This window comes from Eublepharis macularius, chromosome 1 (assembly GCF_028583425.1).
Source record: "Eublepharis macularius isolate TG4126 chromosome 1, MPM_Emac_v1.0, whole genome shotgun sequence".
Taxonomy (NCBI): Eukaryota; Metazoa; Chordata; class Lepidosauria; order Squamata; family Eublepharidae; genus Eublepharis; species Eublepharis macularius.
Genome location: NC_072790.1, coordinates 130495723 through 130516634, shown reverse-complemented (window position 1 = coordinate 130516634; position 20912 = coordinate 130495723). Strand labels below are relative to the sequence as shown.

Here is a 20912-nt window from a genome sequence, read left to right as displayed (position 1 = left end):
CAGGCTTTCACTTTAGCTGTTAAGATTTCTCAACAAATGCCTTGGTTTGTACTGTAGCTGCTGACATTGAAGATAGGATCAAATTTTCCAGATCACCTAAACACACACACGCACATGCACACACACACACACACACAGAGAGGTTCAGGCCCGCACAAATGCACTCACACAGTGTTTTGAACAATCAGGTTCCTAAACAATAATTTCATATATATTTAATGTTTTTGAGATGAACTGTTTTATTTTGACTGTTTTTACCTCTCATAGAAAGAGGACAGACTAATATTCCGAGACCTGAAAATCTGGGTAGAACAATTTGAAAGGGACTTGACAAGAGCTCAAATGATGGAAGTAAGCTTGCAAGAGAAATACCAGGTAATATTATTCTGTTTGTTTGATCATTTACTAAGAAACTTTTTAATGTAATTTGTAAAACTGTTTGAAGAAAGGTTTGCAAATAGGATTGTGTGTAGCTTATGACTGGGCTCCCCAACTTTTTTTGAGTCTGCAGCCACATTTGGAATTTTCAGAGAAGTTGGTGTGCACAACCACAAAATACTACTGTGGGAGGTGGAGCCAGTCAGAAAATGGCTGCTGCAGGAGGTGAAGCCAATCACAAAATGTCAGGGAGTAAGGTTATGCATAACTCTGATAGTGGCTCTTGAACAGTTCAGGCAGAAGCTTTTTAAAATTAACATATTGTTTACACATATTTTCTGGCATGCATACAAATCAATTATACATATTGAGCTAGCTAAGAAACCCTCACCTAGCAGTCTTCATTTTGCAGGCATTTAACACACAACAGGGAAAGAGGGAAAATGCTTTTTCTGGCCTTTTACCTGCTTTAGATGAGCCCACCTCTCATGGGCCCAGCCATTTTTAACCTGCAGTATCACTTGTGACAATTACAATTAATGCTGAAGAGCTGGTGAGGGTTCTTTGCATATGTGTACAGTAAGAGAGGGATTCTGGCCTGATTTTCATAGGAACAGAAATGGTTTTTGAAAAGTGATCAAAATTTGATGTAGTTATGTTATTATCAGCTTCCATATGAAATAGAAAATATATCTGGGATTTGGGAAATGAAGCCATATGTTTACCAATCCTGCTAACTCTGACTTTCCCAAATAAAGCTGGAGAATCCAGGATCCAGGTAAATCTGGGAAATGTAGCTTCAACCTCTGGCTGGCTCCTTCCTGGACTTCTCCTGCTTTTTTCCCAAATGGGGAGGGAGGGGAGAGTGAGGCAGAGGCAGGAGGGAGGGAGAATGAGCCAGAGAGGGGAGAATGAGTGGCTAATCCCAATGTGGTAGAGGCAGAGGCAGGAGGGAGGGAGACTGAGCCAGAGAGGGGAGAATGAGTGGCTAATCCCTGCAGGAGCTCTTTTTGTCTTCCTGGCTTCTGAGAGTGACTCTGGTTCAGTTGGGCTAAGTTGCAACAGTGTCCTTTGCGCCAGTTTGGTTTGGGTGGAATTCTCTGTTTTGACATGATTCTCTGATTTGATGTTGGTCCTCTTGATTCACTTTGGTTTTGAGGGGTGGCAGCTATCCCCTTGCCACCGGCAGCCTTGCTTCTATGTGTTTCTGTCTGAGAGCCTGCTTGGAAATGTATCTCTATAGGAAACAACGGAGAGTGGGGGCTCCTTGTTCAGGGGCCCATAGAATTTGATCCAGAGACTAACCTTCCTGAAACTAAACTTGGGGGGGAAGGGTCTTTGGAAGACAGTCAGGAGTAGGTTCCCTACAAATTTGGGTGTGTTGCTTGAAAAATGACCCCACCCCAATCCCCTTGATAGCCCCCGAATAGTACCCAGATAGTTTTCCCCATAGGAAATAATGACTGAATAAATCTGGGATTCTCTGATCTGTCTTAAACAGATCAGAGAATCTTTCCTGTGTTTTTAGGAATCCTGCAGTTTCTGGGGATTCCTGAAACCCAGATTTCCTGGATTTTTGGGGGGGGGGATGCACACCACTAGAGCTGATGACTTTAGTAGAAGTTTTAGCCCTGCTGACTTACCGAGTTTCGTCAGAAGGTTTTTAGATTCTCACTCCGCTATTTGCACAGGTAAAGTACTTTACATAATGCCACTGTCAGCATTATACTATAAACATCAGAAACTAAAAAAAAAAACCTCTTGACACCACTCACTTTCTACAATCTCTTGGCAGATGCCAAGAAAGGTCTTGGTGGCACCCACAGGCACCATGTTGGGCACCCCTAGTTTATGATCTTGCCTAAGAGTATGGACTCTAATCTGGAGAGCCGGGTTTGATTCCCCACTCCTCCACTTGAAGCCAGCTGGGTGACCTTGGGCCAGTCACAGCTCTCTGGAGCTCTCTCAGCCCCACCCACCTCACAGGGTGTTTTGTTGCGGGGATAATGGTAACATACTTTGTAAACCTCTCTGAGTGGGTGTTAAGTCGTCCTGAAGGGTGGTATATAAATCAAATGTTATTATTATTATTTTTACTTTTCTCCCAAGTATGGAAGGAAGGCCTGAGTCAAAATTATGGAAGGCCTGACTGCTGCACACATAGTTGTTTTACACTGTTTGTCAAATTATCCTTCAGAGAAAAATTACAGATGAAAAGATAAGCTTAGCTTCTGTTATGTAAATATTCCAGCTTGGTATTTTCTGTCCAGAATTCCTCCATTCCCTCTCTGCACTGCAGGGAAGTTTTCTTCCTGAAACAAGCCAGTTTTATCTATGTTTGGGTAGAGGAGGAAGTGTTTTACACATTCAACCACACAAATGGGATTAGTTAAAACTGAATAAAACAATTTATAGGACAGGTGAATGCACTCAATTTCTTCCAAGAAGAATCAGACTAATTATTTGGATGTCTAGATATTTATCTGAATCTGCCAGGTAGTGGATTTAGTTCTCATGGTGCAAAAGTCCAAGATTCTGGGGGAAAGTGCAATGATGTAATTGAGGGTATGCCAAGATGAGGCTTCCAAGTCTCTTGGGCCCCTTTTAGTGTCAATGTGGTCCTCTCTACCATCCCATTTTATCTGGGTGACACAAACAGCATTCCAGAAATAGCAGGAGAAAGAGATATAGTAATGTTTTATAGCCTGAAGGCCAGGCTTCACACAGGCCATGGACAATTGTACTTGGGGTGTGTGAGTTATATGCTGTCAAGCCACTTTCGACTTATGGCAACCCTATGAATTAACAACCTGGCCTGTTTAATCATAATGGGAAGTACATTGTCTGCCCCCTCCTTTCCTTCCAGTATTGAGTGTGAAGAGGATCCTCACCAGGGCTTTTTTTCTGAGAAAAGAGGAGGTGGAACTCAGTGGGTACCATATGCGCATATGCGAAGCGTGTGTGCACTCCCAGGACCATGTGATGTCGTCACTTCTGGGAAGTGACATCATCACACAGAGTGTGGCCATGCCAGGAGGGCTCCCATGATTCATGTCCGCTTGCATCCCCACCCCAGGCCGTTTCAGGCCTGATCCTGGCTGTTTTGGGCCTGTTTTGGCCATTTTGGGCCCCTTTTGGCCCAAAGCGTTCTGCCATCTTGTCAGATGTCTGATCCTGGCCGTTTTGGGCCCAATCCTAACCATTTCAGGCTGGTTTTGGCCATCTTGAGCTCAAAACAGCCAGGATTGGGTTGCTGCCGGGTGGCCGGATGAGGGAATGTTCTCCCACCTGGCAGAGGCCCAATCCTGGCCATTTTGGGCCCACTTTGGGCCCATTTCAGTCCAATTCAGGCCTGAAACGGTCAGGATCGGGCCACTGCCGGGCGGGGGAGTGTTTCCCCCGCCTGACAGCAGCCTGTTCCAGCCTGATTCGGGTCTAATCTTGTATGTAAGAAAGAACAAGCCCACGGGGAATACAATGAAACAATGCTTCACAAAGTGTTAAATTTTTAAAGTGCCAGTGCTATATGATTCATACATTCATACATATTTGTGCAACTCTTTCAGGAACAAGAATAAATCCATCATACAAAAAGTGCATTCATGAATATTGCAACATGTCCGGGTGTAATAAAGTCGGTACAAATTCAAATCCTTGCATTGGTCTCTTTCCTTCTTTCTAGTGACCTTTCCATGCACAGAGCAAACGCAGAGGTGGGATGGATGTAGAAATCCTCCTCAGGCCCGATCTGGGGCCGGCTCCTCAGGCCCGATCTGGGGCCGGCCCTGGAATAGACGGCCGCCCAATCCGGTTGATGTAATGTGAGAATCTCCAAGCATATGGAACCAGAGGCAGTGCTCCCATAGAAGAGGACACGAAATCTGTGGTTTACAAGCCGGCCCCAGGTCGGGCCTGAGGAGGATTTCTACATCCATCCCACCTCTGCGTTTGCTCTGTGCATGGTAAGGTCACTAGAAAGAAGGAAAGAGACCAGTGCAAGGATTTGAATTTGTACTGACTTTATTACACCCGGACATGTTGCAATATTCATGAATGCACTTTTTGTATGATGGATTTATTCTTGTTTCTGAAAGAGTTGCACAAATATGTATGAATGTATGAATCATATAGCACTGGCACTTTAAAAATTTAACACTTTGTGAAGCATTGTTTCATTGTATTCCCCGTGGGCTTGTCCTTTCTTACATACCAGATTATAACGGGGTTTGCCATCCCTCCCCTTTTCAGTCGGGTCTAATCTTGGCTGTTTTAGTCCCGTTTCAGGCCCGAAATGGCCAGGAAAGGGGAGCAGTTTTGAGAACTGCTGGAACGCCATTCCAGAACGTTCTGGCAGAAAAGAGCCCTGGTCCTTACGGTATCTCATGTCTTTTTCTTTTTTGCTAGAAAAGATTTAGAAGGATTTACTAGCAGATCTTTATAAATATATTAAAACTGGTATCATTCTAGCCCATTTTTTCCTCAAAACCTTGTTATTTCTCTCATTTATTTCTGGCAGTCATTTAAACATTTTAGAGTTCAATATGAAATGAAGAAGAAACACATTGAACCTGCGATCCAGTCTGTAAGGAAGGATGGCAAACTGTCACTTGATCAAGCATTGGTGAAGCAGGCATGGGACAGAGTTTCTTCCCGGGTAAGTTATAAAAATATTGTGTGAACATTTAAGGCAAAGCAAAACTTTATTATATTTATTCATTTATAATGCTTTAGTTCTTGCCCTTCTTCTTTAAATGGTTTATAAGATGGTTTACATGGTTTACAAGAGAATAAATAATGTAAAGCAATAAACATATTTTAAACAATAAACATTAATAACATAGGGCACAACAATCAAAACGACTCCCCTATCCCCAAGTGCTACAGCAGTCAGAATAATAGAACTCAGATTCAGAACACCCAATAATACTAAAGAGCTAAAGTCAAAGCAAACCACAGAATAATGGTTGGAATAAACCAAGCCAATTTGGGCTAGTAAGCAGTGTTGCCTGGCTACATCCAAAAACCCCCTGGAGAATTTTAAGGCTTGGAGCTTGGTGCACTGAGCTGACATCACTTCCAGTGAAAAATGGAAGTGATGGCAGGAGATGGTCAACAGAATTTTCCTGTTACGTCACTTCCAGTTTTCCCCATAAGTGTTTTCAGCTTGCTGGCACAACACTGGTGTACCTCCCATTTCTTGAAGCATTGGTAGGTAAAATACTTGGTTGCCAAGAGGCCTCCCACTATAGCAAGAGACATGGTAATGCTACTAAGATTTAGCCTACTGTGAAGGCCCTCTGGAAAAGAATAACTTTTTACAAAACTCTGGAAGTCTATCACTATCAAAGAGGAGGAAGACTGTCACAGAGGAGACCAATTGGCTTTCCAAGAGTAAGAAGTTTCAAAGCTTGGTGGGCAGCAACAGAGAAAGTCCTCATCCACATTTCCACCAGTCTCACAATAATTTTGGGGACATTTTTATCCCCAGGCCACATTAGAAATTTTGCTTGGGTTTTTTTCACAGATTTGTTAGAGGGCTGGGCTTCATGTGGCTGTCATAATGTATAAACTGGCTACAATGAAGGCTGGTTTATCACTCGTGATAAATGTTGTAACCACATTTTGAATTTTCATGTGTTGATTATGCAATTCCAATAACAGTTAAAGAAAATACATCTATGGATATTTCACAGCTTTTATGATATAAGAAAAAAGGGCCAAAAAGTGTGTTGGGTAGGCACATGCTATCACTGTCGTCTCTAACACTAAGGCTCCTAAATAGGAAATAAACCTCGCTAAGGGCTTGCTTGTTTAGTATTAGACTGCTAACCCTTTTTCATCTCCCACAAAAATCTTTGCTTCCTAATAATAAATGTGGGCATTATTGGAATAGTGTCATTTTTGTAGTCTTTGTCATGATATCATATAAGTACTGGAGTTTCATAAAGTTATTGATAATTCTAAAAGGAGGAAGACATTGCTGAATACTTTGGATAATTTTAAACTTTTTAAACATAATGTGATCCATGTGAGTTTTGTTGATTGAATTCTATTCCTACCAATAAACTTGCTAAACAAGGGATATTAAATTGTAGTAAAGTTATTCTTAGAATTACTATCAAAATCTTTTCAGCCAGTACACACCAACATTCCATTATACATACTCATATTACAGCAGTGAGCTCCCTCCTGTGCCCCTGAAATTACTAGCCAGATTCCTCTCAGCCAGATCCCCCCCCCCCCGATTCTCCTCATGTTTCCTCAAATATGTGGCACGTAGGGAAATAAGACTGAAATTCAGTCACTCATTGTTTCTCCCACTTGTATAGCCCACTCCACAGGACATAAAAGCCACAGAATATGGCCATATTATGTAGAGAAAAGGAGGTAAGACATTGGAGCTGGGTGTGATTGAGCTTTGAGACATTTGGTAATGATAAGAATAGAGGGAAAGGCTGAGAATGGATGGGCCTGGATATTTTGGTGGAGGTGATGTATGAACTGGGAATGGGCAAGATAGTGTATATTAGAGATGGGCATGAAACGAACCATGGAACAATATTCTGGATGGAACAGCTGGTTCATAGTCAAAGAAACACATGTTCTGTGGGGCCGCGTTTTTATGAAACAAACAACTTTTTCCTACTGTTCCGTTGCCGGTTCAGGAAGCCAGACACTTCGGCACCATTCAATCCATCGCCCAGGCAACGGTGGCAGTCTTTTGGTTGCCCCCAATCTGAGGCCTCCACGCTTGATTGGCAGCTGTCCCTGCCAACTAGAGAGCTCCCATTCTGGCCCATCCAGCCAGGAAAAGGGGAGGAGGGTTAGAATCTCTAAGGCAACTGGGGAGATGGAGCCTTCAGTAGCCATGATAACACCAATCTCTTCCTCCCAAACCATGTTAATCAGGTCTTCCTGCCAACCAGAGTGATCCTGTGTTGCCCTGATCCCAGAGACTCTTGGCAGTAGAAGAAGGGTTTTTCTGACAGAGCCGGCTTGATCACCTTTGTCAGAAATCCCTTTTGGGAACTACCCTCCATGCTCATTCTTCCACCTCCCTTGGATTTGAAGTGAACTGCAGCTGACAGCTAAGCATGTGGTGTATAAATATTGAAATAAACTATTGGGGGAGAGGGGGAAGGTGGGGTGATATATGGAAACTAGGGGATGAGAGAAGGGAGGTGATAAAGAGGGGGGCGCAGTGTGGGGTGCTGCTCTGCTGGAGTGAAGGGGAAGCAGCATTGAGATCAGAGAATAGCAAGAGGGAGGGAGAACGAAAGGGAGAAGGGAGGAGGAAAGTAATAGAATTTAAAACAACAACTTTAAGCCCAACAACAGTGATTTGCTCCTACCTGTCGCACAGGGATTGAAATGGAATTGTGTGTGTCTCACCTCACTTCCTCCTTCCTCTGTGGCGGTGCACATACAACCAGCCACTCTTTCCACCAAGAGCAGCCCCCCCCCCCAAAAGCCTGAGGAAAGGTGAGAAGTAGCCAGGGAGGGGGAAAGGGATGTACTAAAAGGAATGACAGGATTGCCCATTGGAAATAATGGGAGATGTTTGAAGGCCCATTGGAGAAAATGGGGGCCAGGAATGCCAATTTACTTGCATGGGATCCATTGAAATGCATTACAACACAAAAAGAGAGCAAGAGTCCAGTAGTGAAGAATTGAGCTGTGGTTCATGAGAGCTCATACCCTACCACAAATTTTGCTAATCTTATAGGTGCTACTGGACTCTTGCTTTTTTCTACTGCTACAGACAAACACAGCTACCCATCTTGATCTATCAACACAGGCCCCAGAGTGGAATGACAGTCCCTGGAAGAAGAATCAGTGGTCTGAAACTGGAATGGCAGTGGGTATGGAATGACAGGGGGTGTCATTCCAGTCTCAGAGCCCTGACCCTATTCCCAAGAGCAGTCGTTCCACTCTTCGACCTGTCATTCCAGTCCCTGAGCACATGTTCTGTTCCTAGGGGCTGTCATTCCACTCTGCTGTCATTACAGTCCATGAACACTTCTGCTACTCCCAGGGGCTGTCATTCCATTGAGGTGTCTGTAATTCCACTCCAAGAATGCTTCTACCACTACCAGGAGCTGTCATTCCACTGTGCAACCTGTTATTCCTTCCCTGAGCACAAATTCTGCTCCGAGGGGCTGTCATTGCACTCTGGGAGTTGTCATTCCAGTCCCAGAACACTTCTGCTCCTCCCACGGTCTGTCATTCTAGTCTGGTGCCTGTCATTCCAGTCCCAGAACACTTCTTCTACTCCCAGGGGCTGTCATTGCACTGCACTCTGGGGGCTGTCCTTCCAGTCCCAGAGCACTGAGCCTATTCCAAGAACTGTCATTCCACTCTGCAACCTGTCCTTCTGGTCCCAAAGCACAAGCTCTATAGCTAGGGACCATCCCTGCACTCTGGGGGGCTGTCATTCCACTCCTAAAGTATTCTATCTGAAATCCATTCCGCATTTTCTTTGCAACTTTTTTTGTGTTGTGATGCATTTCAGTGGAGCCCAGGCAAGTAAATTGGCATCCCTGTCTCCCATTATCTCCAATGGGCCTTCAAGCCTCTCCTATTATTTCCAATGGGCAATCCTCCTGTCATTCCTTTTAGTACATGGGGGAGGGGGAAGCAAGAAAGAAAGGAGGGAGCAAGGGGAACAAAAAGTCAGACGGGAGTTCGCTGCTCCCCAGCCAGCTAGAGTGTTTCTTGCTTACTCCAGTGCAGAAGCTTCACCCGAGGCTTAAATTGAGAGAAAGAGAGAGAGAGAGGAGGAGGGGGGAAAGGGCAGAGAGAGAAATGTCCCCGCTGATGGGGCTGAACTCGAAGCTCCACTTTGGGCAGTTCACTGCCCTTGTGTCTGGTGGGAGGGCTGGAGAGTCAGGCAGGCACCGCCTTCTATCGTCTTCCTCCTCTCCTCAGGCACTGGCTGAGCGGGAAGGCAGGGCTGCCCTTCTGCGCTCCAGAAGCAATGCTCTGTGCCAAAAAGGAATTCCTGCACGAGCGCAGGAGAGCACACAAGGAACGCTGATCGTTGGGGGGCCAGCAGGGCTCCTCCTTCAGATTTCAGCACTCGAGGTGGCTGCCAGCACCACCTCAATGGACGCACTGGACTTGTCTGCACACCCCTTCAGTGCCCTTTACTTTTATTTTGAGCGCTTCTACAGCCAGTGCTGGCAGAGATGGCTCCAATTCTATCAAATGGGAATTTCCTGGGAGCACCAGCTTTGGGGCTGTATAACTCGGAGATCCGTATTGCAATCTTCACCAAACTTGGAGGGTGGCTGGAGGAGAGCTTGCTGAAAACTTCCTGCGAGTTTGGGCTCTCTGAGCATGACAGGACCTGTTCTGGGCTCTCTTGAACCACGAGCCAGTTCGTGAACCGGCTCAAGTTCAGCAAAGTTCGTGGTTTGTGTTCCGTGAAACTGAACGAACCACAAAGCACGCGGTTCGTTTTTTTCCTGGTTTGTGACCATGTCTAGTGTATATGATCATGTATATACTTGAATTGTATCTCTAGCCATTTGATTTTGTCTTAATTAACTTATATCTGCCATCTATTAGTTACACAACTGTCAGCTTATTCATGAATAATTTTGGGACTGCAATCTCAATTTTGAGGGTAAAGGCTGAATTATTTTTTTAACTTGTATTTCTAATATTCATATATTTTATATGTGTATGGGTCAGGGATCCATGGATTCGTAATTTTCACTTTTTTCAGTAAGATCAAGTATCAGACCATGTGTACATAAAATATATATATATATACATTTGTCTTTTCCAGTTATTAGAATGGCACCTGCAACTTGATAAATCTCTTCCTGCTCCTTTGGGCTCTATTGGTGCCTGGCTTTATAGGGCAGAGACTGCTCTTCGAGAAGAAATCCTTGTCCAGCAAGCTCATGAGGAAACGGCCAATATGATACATAGGAAGCTTGAACAGCATAAGGTTTGTATGCAGTATAATTTTTTTCAATGAGAATATAAAATCTTCTGAACTTAGGCACTGTAGAGTTAGGAAGATATGTTTATTGCAATAGAAGTTGCAAATAAAGAAAGAAGAGTGGAATATGTTACAACTTGCTGTTCTTTTCAATGGATAAAAGCAATCATGACCTGAACAAACATATGATTCTTCTTGATTAATGTTTTCAGGACAAGAGTCATAAACAGCGAGCCACTACCTACTAAAAGGGGAATATGCTTCTTTACTGTTTTGAGGACCTTAGGGGTGTGCACCCTGAAAATATTCAGGTTTCCCGCTTCAGGTTTACCCGAAGTGGGAAAAACATTCGGAAATACCCAAAACCTGAAGCGGCAAGCCACTTTGGATTCGGGTATTTGAATCGCTTCAGAATGCTCTGTAAAGATTTGGAGCATTCCAAAGTGATTCAGGGGGCTAGGCTTTCTCTCAGCACCCACACCCACACACCCCTTACCCCCCCTTAGCCCCCTGTCCCCTCCAACCCACTTACCTGGCCAGGTGGGGAAGGCCAGAACCACCACTGCTGCCTCCTCCGGGTCTGCAGGGCTGCGGGGAGGACTGGAGCCTCCGCTTCCTCCTTTGGGTCCGTAGCAGCCTGCAGGGCAGCTGGGAAGGCCAGATCCTGGGAAGGCCAGTTTATTTATTTTTTTGTTAACAATTTTTATTGGATGGGTCAATACAATCAAATTAAAATTCATGTACAATTCATTTAATTTCCCACAGCTATATTTCCCGAACCCCTCCCCTCCCCCTTTTCCATGTTGACTTCCAACAGCACTCCAATCCCCCCATTATTATTATCACATTATTTCTATACTATAGTTGTTCTTGTCTCGTTATTGGTAAAGATCTTAACTATATCTTATCTTACTTAATATCTTTAAAACCCTTCAAAATACCATAATTGTCCCTTAACATCCCATCTCTTTTCCATATATTTTTTTAGTTTTTTCCAATCTTCTAAAAACCTTTTCGGATTTTGATCTTCCAAATTTCTTGTTAACTTGTCCATTTCAGCCATGTACAACAATTTCCTTGTCCATTCTTCAATTTCAGGTATTTCTTCTTTCTTCCAGTATTGAGCATATAACATTCTTGCTGCTGTTATCATATAATATATCAATGTCTTATCATTTCTATTAACATCTTCTAAATGCAGAGATAATAACAACATTTCTGGGTTTTTAACAACATTATACTGGAGTAAGACATCTCAACACAAATTTTAGTCCAAAAGTCTCTATCAAGTCCACCACATGTCTATCAAGTCCACCACGTATGAAATAGAGAGCCCTCATGCTCCTTACATTTCCAACACTTATTGGATAGCTGTTTATTGGCTATGGCTAATTTTTTCGGTGTTAAATACCATCTATATATCATTTTATAGCCATTCTCTCTTATACTGGTACATGTTGATATTTTTAACGTGTTTTTCCACAATTGTTCCCATGCTTCCATCGTTATTTCATTATTACAATTTATTGCCCACTTTACCATCTGTACCTTGACTGTTTCATCTTCTGTGAACCACTTCAATAACAATTTATACATTTTTGAAATTGCTTTAGTATTTTCCTAACAAAAGTTCTTCAAATTCTGAGTTTTTAATTCTAAAACCTGTTTTCCTTTGATCTGAGTCAAATAAATCTTTTATCTGTCTGTATTGTAACCACCCATACTTAAAAGGCAACTCCTCATTTGGTTTAAGCTTTAGCTCCTTATCTGCTACTTCTGTTAAGTCCTTGAGGGTAAGTCATTCTTTTCCCTTATACTCTAGATTTGGGTTGATCACCTCAGCTGGTATAATCCACAGTGGTTTCTTCTGATCTATATATTTTTTGTACTTTAGCCAAGTCAACAATAAATTCCTTCTCAAATAGTGGTGCTGGAACATTGCATGCATTTTATACTTATCGTACCACATATATGCATGTCATCCAAAAAGCTTATTATAGCCTTCCAAGGTTAACTAATTATGATTGGTTAAAGACACCCATTCTTTTAACCAGACTAGGCATATTGCTTCATGGTAAAGTCGAAGATCAGGTAACTGCATTCCACCTCTTTCCTTCGCATCACAAAGTACTTTCATCTTTACTCTGGGTTTCTTTCCTGCCCACACAAACTCTGATATTTTCTTCTGCCATTTTTCCAATTGCTTTCTGTCTTTAATGATTGGTATTGTTTGCATTAAGAACATAATTCTGGGCAGCACATTCATTTTAACTGTGGCAATCCGACCAAACCACGATAAGTTTAATTTATTCCATTTTATCATGTCTCTTTCAATTTGTGACCAGAGCTTTTCATCATTATTCTTAAATAAATCAATGTTTTTAGCTGTCAGCTCTATTCCCAAATATTTAGGTTTGTGTACCACTTCACAGTTTGTAAGTTCACACAATTCCTGTTGCTTCTTCTTGGTCATGTTCTTAGTTACTATTTTTGATTTCTTTTTATTTATAAAAAATCCTGCTAAGTCTCCAAATTCTTTAATTTTATCCAGTAATCTTGACAAGGTTTGTATTGGGTCTTCTACTATAAACATCACATCATCTGCAAAAGCTCTTAACTTATAAGAAGATCCCTTTATTTTTATCCCTTTTATGTTGTCATCTTCTCTAATCTGCCTTAGTAATATTTCTAAGACCATAATGAAGAGCAAAGGTGATAGTGGACATCCTTGTCTTGTACCTTTCCTTATTTCAAACTTCTCTGTCAGGTCGTCATTGACACAGATTGTCGCTCTTTGTTCTTTATATATTGTTCTCACTGCTTCTATAAATTCTTTACCTAAATCCATCTTTTCCATTAATGCAAATATAAAATCCCAGTTCAAATTGTCAAAGGCCTTCTCTGCATCTGCAAAGAAAAAGCCAACTTCTTTGTCCGGTCATTTAAACTGGAAGGCCAGTTTAAACTTCAGCTGTCAGGTGAGGGAATCCCCCTGTCTGCCAGCTGAAGTTTAAAGAGACCTGCTGCTTGCAAGAGGCAGGGGAAAGGCCCTTTAAACTTGGGCCCCGAAGCTTCCCGAAGCAACTCAAATGCTTCAGGAAAGCTTTGATTCGGGATTTGATTCAGCATGCTGGCCCTGATTTGGGAATCCCGAATCTTTACAGATCATGTCCAATTTGGGTATTTTACCCAAATTCGAAACCCGAAGCTCACACCTCTAGTCATGCTATGATATTTGTAAAACCTGGCCCCAAATATATATGCTAGTCATTATATACCTACATTTTAAAAATCCTATAATCCAAAGTAAAACATTGCAAGAAATTTTCTAATTTAAATGCATTATATGGCAGTTTTCAAAATCGAATGTGTTCAGTGTGCCTAAGTTAACCAGTTTCAATTCACCTTGATTACCACATGAAAATTAGTTAAGTACATGCTTCTCCTCAAGTGAAGTCTGTGTGATTAAAAGTACTTATCTTTAGATGGGCAAACCGTAAGAATTGTTTTTGGTTTTCAGATTTTTAAGCATTCCAATTGGTTAATATATATATATAAAAGTCATTTTATCAATCACATCTGTATCTTTCCTCCAAGGAGCTCAGAAAGGTATAATGGTACTAGTGTACTTTATACTTGAACGCTTCTGTGAAACAGTTTAGGCTAGGAAATAGTATGTTACCTGGTAAATTTTAGAGCTGAGTGAGAATTTGAATGAAATGTTTTATACTCTAATAATGCTTTGTAATACTCTGTGTAGAACAGAGGATGGAAACTAGCAGCTTGCAGGTAGGGTTCATTTCTTGGAAGCCTGACATCTGACCCTGCAAGCTGCCAGTGTCCAGTTTCTGTTCTACAAGGGAGTAAACAAGTTGGGGGTTAATGCTCTCTTTTCTGTCACTGGCAGTTTAAATTAAACACTGCTGCAGCAGCCACCTTGGTTTCAATGTTCATATCAGCAGGCTTGTTAAAGGTTAAGCTGAATAGGGAAGAGGAGAAAAAAATTAAGGGAAACCATGTGTGGTGGCTGGGCAATGAAATAAGAGTGTGCTGTTGCTTCTGAATTAATACGAAGCATCCAGAAAGGCTTATGTGGTTACCAAGCAACCAAAAATGTGATTCCTCCGGTTTTGCCCTCCTCTGCTTTTCCAGATTAATCCTTACTAGCCTGTTCAATACAAATATGGATAGTAAACGAAGCAGCTGCTACCTTACCTTACTGTAAAATGGCAGGACCAGAGTCATTATCTCCAACTTTTGTACTTGGGAAGGAGCTTTGGTAGTGTCGGTTATGGTCAGTGATGGTAGAAGAGATGAGGGTGTGGAAAGGGAGGGGGTCGTTTGGCTTCTAGATGTGGTGTGACACTGAATTTGGCCTAACTGCCAGTTTCGTTGCTAACCACTGATGTAGAAAATAATTGATAAGCAGAAACTCAAGAATTATATTTTAATTACGCATTTATGTATGTACTTTACCCAGAGTGGTATATATGCTGTAATTGTGTTGTGCAAATGTAAAATTTGGCACCATGAAAATCTCATTTTGTAAAAAGCCAGTATTCAACCCTGAGGAAAATTGTACCATCAATGATTGATGAATTCTCAGAAAATGGAGGAGAGAAAGAGAGAGAGGAGAAACAGCATTTCAATGGTACACTTGCTTCTCACAACCTGACTAGCATAAGCAGAATAAATTATGCAAAAATTGGGAAACATTAGCTTTTCTTGGTGCAGAATACAGGTTACTCCTGCATATCTGAACTTTCTTTTTTAAAAACACAGAATATACACCACTCTGTTTATACAATTTCTGCAAAATTTCATTCAATTTCTTCCAATAATAGGAAATATTTTTCTATTTTCATGGCTAGGAGTGTATAATAAATAAAATAATGGCTGTAGAATTTCCAGCATCATAACAAACTGTGGTGAAAAACAGCGTGTTTTACATATACATGTATTCCCCCCCTATATCTTTCCTTCCAATAATAAACTTGATAGATGCATGCATGTCAGCTACCTACAGACAAAATAGGGGTTTCTGCATACTCAGGATAGTAACCAATTTACAGTATCTTAGAATGAAGGTGAATCTAGTGTCAGGATGCATGCCACAAGATATACTTTTCATAATTCCAGTTTCCTGTCCCAACTGTTCAATTCTAACTGGAGAGAGAAAGAGAAAACACTCCTGTTGACTTTTTATGCTTTAGTGCAAGTAGCATTCTCTTCACAAAGCTCATATTTGGCTAATATCTCACACAAATGTGAGATTAGTGACTATCCAATAGGTACCAAAATCTGTTGGGTTCTATGTTGGCTTCTTCAGGAATAATCGTACCACTTCTTTCAAAATTGTGAGGGGTTACTACTTACTACCTCCCTCAAGAATGTGTTAGTCATTTCCACTATACAACAGGATGGCTCCTTCCTGGGAAGTTTAATAAGCCAGGACAGGCTAGATTCCTAGTAGTGGGTCTCACTTCTCTAAGGATCCCTCCCACATCTTCATCCTTTGCAAAGAGAAAAGTGGAACAAGACAAGCAGAGTCCTTGGTGCCATCCGGAACTTAATGTGCCATCCAAGTCAGAAAGCAGTTCTATCTGCAATTAATTTAACAAACTGACCACATCTTATCTCAACTTACCCTGTGGCCAAAGATGTAACAGCCTCCTAACCATTTGGAACTCCTTCTATGAACAGCATGCTACAAATGGAGTGGTGGTAGAAAAGATATGCTTTCTTCAGCACTCTAACCAGCACAGTAGAGCTCTATTATGAACTCTAACTTATGCATGCCTGGATTCATTACAGAACTTCTGCCATTCTCAGGCCATTTTTTTTTGTCTTCAGGAGGTGACTGGGAAATGGTGACTAAGAGAGATCATGTCAATAACTCAGGCTATTTCCATATCCTGAGACTGACTAGTGCTTGGCAGGCTTCCAGCTGCACAAGTAGGAAAATGCTTTCAGAAAACCAGTTAGTTCCATCAGTTTCTGAAAGTCAACCATCTTACTCATGCCCCTACTCTGTGGAGTTTCAGTATTGCCCTAATTCTCTTACCGGGTCATAGTTTGCCAATGATAAGTAAATTATGTAAGGCTCTTCTGTCTCCATGACCAGAGCAAAACACCAGATCAAGAGGGTGTGGGAACAGATATATGGCTCAAAAAAGGCTATATAATTTTAAAGTAGAGCATATAAGGCCTTTACAGGAGTGTCAAAATCCCCAATAACAAATGCTTTGGACTTGCAACATTTTCAGTTTCATCAGCTCAAACAATAAATCCCAACCTATGATAAACATACCTCAAATTACATTTTAGTTTGAAATCCAAGTAAAATCTAAGCTACTAGAAGGGTTCATTCATATTTGGCACTTACACCAAAAGAGAGAAATTACTGTTCTCACCAAAAGTGTCTCCGGACATTCCCAGTGAATAGATAGAATATGGGGGTGGTCCTTATCCTTCACTCCTCCCTTTAAAGGTGGTCCAGAAGGATGATTCTCCATTGTTTTCACCTCTTGAGAAGACAATTCTTCTTGGCAACCATGAGCTTGATAATATGACGTTCAAACTGAGACAGGGGTTTTCTTACTAGACAAAGCTGTTTGATATCCAATCAAGCAAGGATTGTATAACTGACTAAATCTTCAGACTCTGGCAGTCTTCTAAAGACTCAGCATGTTTTATTTATGAATATTTCTTAGGTGATGGTTGCTAGTCATTCATTTTAGTAAGTTATCTCCAGTAAACCTTGCAAAGTGCTGTTGCTTAGATACTAGAGAAAAGAGATCCTATTATGAAGATTATTCTGGTTTGTATCTTATCGTTGCTGTATGGTTTAGAAGCTGCACTCTCTAACACAGAATACATAACCATTGAGTATTTAAATGCTATGTGCTAGAGGTCACTATACACTGAACACACAATGACCTTGTGAGATCGGATCTTCGGTTTTTTTGTGGAGGGGTGATGAATCTAGGTGCAGAAAACATTGAAACAAGGCAGTTAGTTGGGGGAGGGATTGCCGTTATAAAATATTACCAGTTGCAGAGCTATCATTTTCTCTCGAGAAAAATATGGATAGATAGCTCAGGCAACATGTTCCTTTAAAGCTCTGGATGTTTTAGGCAGTGCCAGAGTTGCCTATTTTAAAATATAAGGCACAATAAGGCACAAATATAAGGCATTTTAAATTACAAGGCACAATTTTAGTACAATATCTCAAAAGGCACTTTCCTTCTCTTGAAGCTCATGCTGCTGTAAATGCTTTTCCTCACATATAAATGTGACAGCATGATCCAAATGCTTAATGCATTGAGTCATCAGTGCAGCTTTTAAAAATTGTACCTTTTTGATTGCTTACTGTGTGCCTTTCCCCCCCTCACAAATCCAAATTAGGATGTGCTTAAAAATGTAGATGGCTGCAAAAAAACGTTCCAGGAGATCCACAGAGCTCAATCTGTCAATGGAGTTCCTGTTCCACCAGAGCAGCTAGATGATATGGCAGAGAGGTAAGTCTGATTTCATTCTTCGCGGATGCAGTGGGTAAAGGACCAGTTTGTTTTATGTTCTTTTCAGTTAAAAGTCAGTGTCTGTTAGCTTTCCAGTGGGTATTTCTGTGTTGTGGAAATAAAAAATATGCCATGCAGTATAGTAATTAACGACAAAAAAACTCTCTTGAAATTAAATGAGCTACAGATTCTGAAAGAGGTTTTTTGTTCAGACTGATTTATAGTTGCTACTTAGATAGATATAGAAGGAACATTGTGTAACAATATTTTCATAATTCTTATGGGAGAAGAGAGAAAGCGATCTACTTAATATCATTTGATAATGAAAGTTTCTTAGTCTGCAAGCCTAAGCTTATTTAATGGAAACTAAACTCTGCTGAGTTAAATAAGATCTGAGTAAGAATGCTTAGGATCTTATCTATAAATCGTGTTTTTCTTTGCTTAATAAATATAGTGATTAGTTTGCTGTTAATGAGCAATCGGAAGAGTAATAACAACAATACAAAATCAGATTTACCTTCAGGTTTTGCATTAGCAGCTTGAAAAACAGGTTTTCTACTTATTGTTTCACTGTTTTGATATAGCGTGGTTCTTACCTAGGTTTAATTTTGTTGCCTCTTCATCTGAGCTTCATCTGCTGAAAATGGAGTTCTTGGAATTGAAGTACCGTCTGCTATCGCTCTTGGTTCTAGCAGAGTCAAAATTAAAATCATGGATTATTAAATATGGAAGAAGGGAATCTGTTGAACTTCTGCTTCAAAACTATATGGTAAGTTTAAATTTTTAAACATGTTCTATAGACATAAAGAAAATGTAACACCCAAGGATGCAAGAGAATTATCTCATAAATTGCTTATTCTGAATGATACCTTTTTCAAACAATATCTCTCTAGACTGTACATTATTTTATACAAAAGAGAATTATAAGGAGATAGCTGAGGATGGAAACCTCCCACGTCATGGTGAGTCAAGGCACACACTCCTATATTGAGCATGTTCTTATTATGTAGGCATTGCAGAACACACACACATACTGACTAACCAACTAAGGGATAATGAACAGCGCTCAATATAATATGCATTTTTCATGAACAGAGGCAGAAATGTACACAGAATCTGGAAATACTGAAAATGTTCCACGTGTTGAGGTTATTGAAATTTGTGCTTATATATGTGATGTTAATGCTTCCCCCCTAGACAATGTATCTATTATTTTCTCCCATCAGTCCCTAGAAATAGTGCTACATTAATATACTGCTCTCTTGTATCCCAGTCTACTGGTAATCTTAAAGCAGTAGGAGTTTAGAGTAGCTTGACTTGCTAGACAGTATATAACTATGAGCACTTCTTCAGACCTTCATACTCTTTCCATTCTGGAATGAAAATTAAAAAGATATTGTGAAATTTCAATAAGCAAAGGATTAGGAATGCAAAGACCAGGATAGGATTTTTCCCCATGGCTTTTATTGAGTAATAATTAGCACTGCAATTACAGCAAAAAAAAAGGAGGGAAAGTCTATATTTCAAAATTACACGATGAATGCATAGGAATCCTCATACATTCGTTACTTGACCTTGGTTTGAACAAATTTACAAGTTTCAGATTTTTTAAGATCTTTATGCTATGTAACTATAGCTTGATTTCCTAGAGGCTACAGGGCCCAGAAATTTCTGTGGTTGTGAAATCATAATCTGATTTTTTTTTCTACTGACAATAATAGTTGACTTTATAAAATTCTGAAATTTCAGCTTTAATTATTTTAGCTTTCATTTCATTATTAAAGGGAAACTCAAAAGCTCTCAGGCTTTTGAACTTGAAAAAGTATGAGCCGCTTCTTCTTTTGAAATCTTAGACCGAGAGAAGGCTATTCCTGCATATCTTTCCTTAACTGTGGTGAGATGGAAAGGGGTTGGGTTTACTATAGCCTGTGGAAAGGAGGAGCAGTCAGTGATGGGTAGGAGAAGGCAAATTAAGGGACTATTCCTTCTGAATTCTATTTGAAGAATTTAGGCTTCCTAATTTTGTACAAAATTCAAAAATCATATTTATGTTGATAGGTTGTTCAGTTCCCAGTAAAAATAAAAAATAACAGTGAGAATAGGTCTTTTGTGCTATTTTGACATTTCTGGTTTGGCCATAAAAGATTAAATGAAAGCTGTCAATTTTTTTCAGATATAATTGGGTAGGCATGTTTCAGTTAATGTTTTATATGTATTGTATACATTGTCTATTGTGGTTTTGGGAATCTGTCCACAAAGATATTGCATATCAGTTGACAGATGCCTTTTGCAATGCTGCCTTTGTCGATAACTTGTAATTTGAAAAAATGAGCAGAAAATTAAATTAAGACAATAGGAAATTGTGAATACCAAATATTTTAAAACGGATATTTTTCATACAGTATAGGGAATATGTTTATGAGCAATAAAATATATAGGAAACAATACTGATGAAATAATATTTTGCTCTTAATTAGATGAGCAGTAATCTATTTTTAACCTAAGAAACAATTTAAAGGGTTTATTCAGCAAGTTGGTGAATAAGAATGTGAATTATTCATGTGTCTTTACCGCTAAAGTTTATACTGTGAAATCATGAACTAAAATGACAAAACAAGAACAGCAATGACTATAACTAGTGTTGATTGATGTCAGGTTCATCCTTCAGTACTACATTACAGTTGCCCTTTACATATTTTGGGGTAGATCAGAAGTGGAACTGCATCTTCAGAAGGGATCTTTTCCACTGCTGCTTCCTTTCTGCAACCATCTATGTCACTCTAAACCCACTCCTGAGGGTTGATGGGGGACCATTGACAACATAATAGGATGTGGAGCAGGTGAATGCAATAGGAAGGTGAAATGGAAGGAATTTGCCCCCATCCTTCCCTTGTATTACGCATATTCCTGTGTGAATGGAGCAACAGTTCATGAAAGACTTTGGGGGTTATCATTCCTGCCAGTCTCCCCTTCTCACTATACCCACCCATGCTGCATTTCACACTGTTTCTAAGGATTCCTAGACTCTCAAAGCTAAAACACACAAGATGAATTACACAAGG

General features: G+C 40.5%; 1 protein-coding gene across 1 annotated transcript in view; it reads left to right on the top strand.

Annotated features, from left to right (window-relative positions):
• Window positions 1-20912, top strand: part of SYNE1 (spectrin repeat containing nuclear envelope protein 1) — a 471821-nt gene that overhangs the window by 28938 nt on the left and 421971 nt on the right. The window contains exons 7-11 of the mRNA XM_055002895.1: window positions 268-375; window positions 4895-5032; window positions 10172-10336; window positions 17738-17850; window positions 18451-18619. Coding sequence (XP_054858870.1) covers window positions 268-375; window positions 4895-5032; window positions 10172-10336; window positions 17738-17850; window positions 18451-18619 — 693 coding nt within the window. The remainder of the gene's footprint in view (window positions 1-267; window positions 376-4894; window positions 5033-10171; window positions 10337-17737; window positions 17851-18450; window positions 18620-20912) is intronic.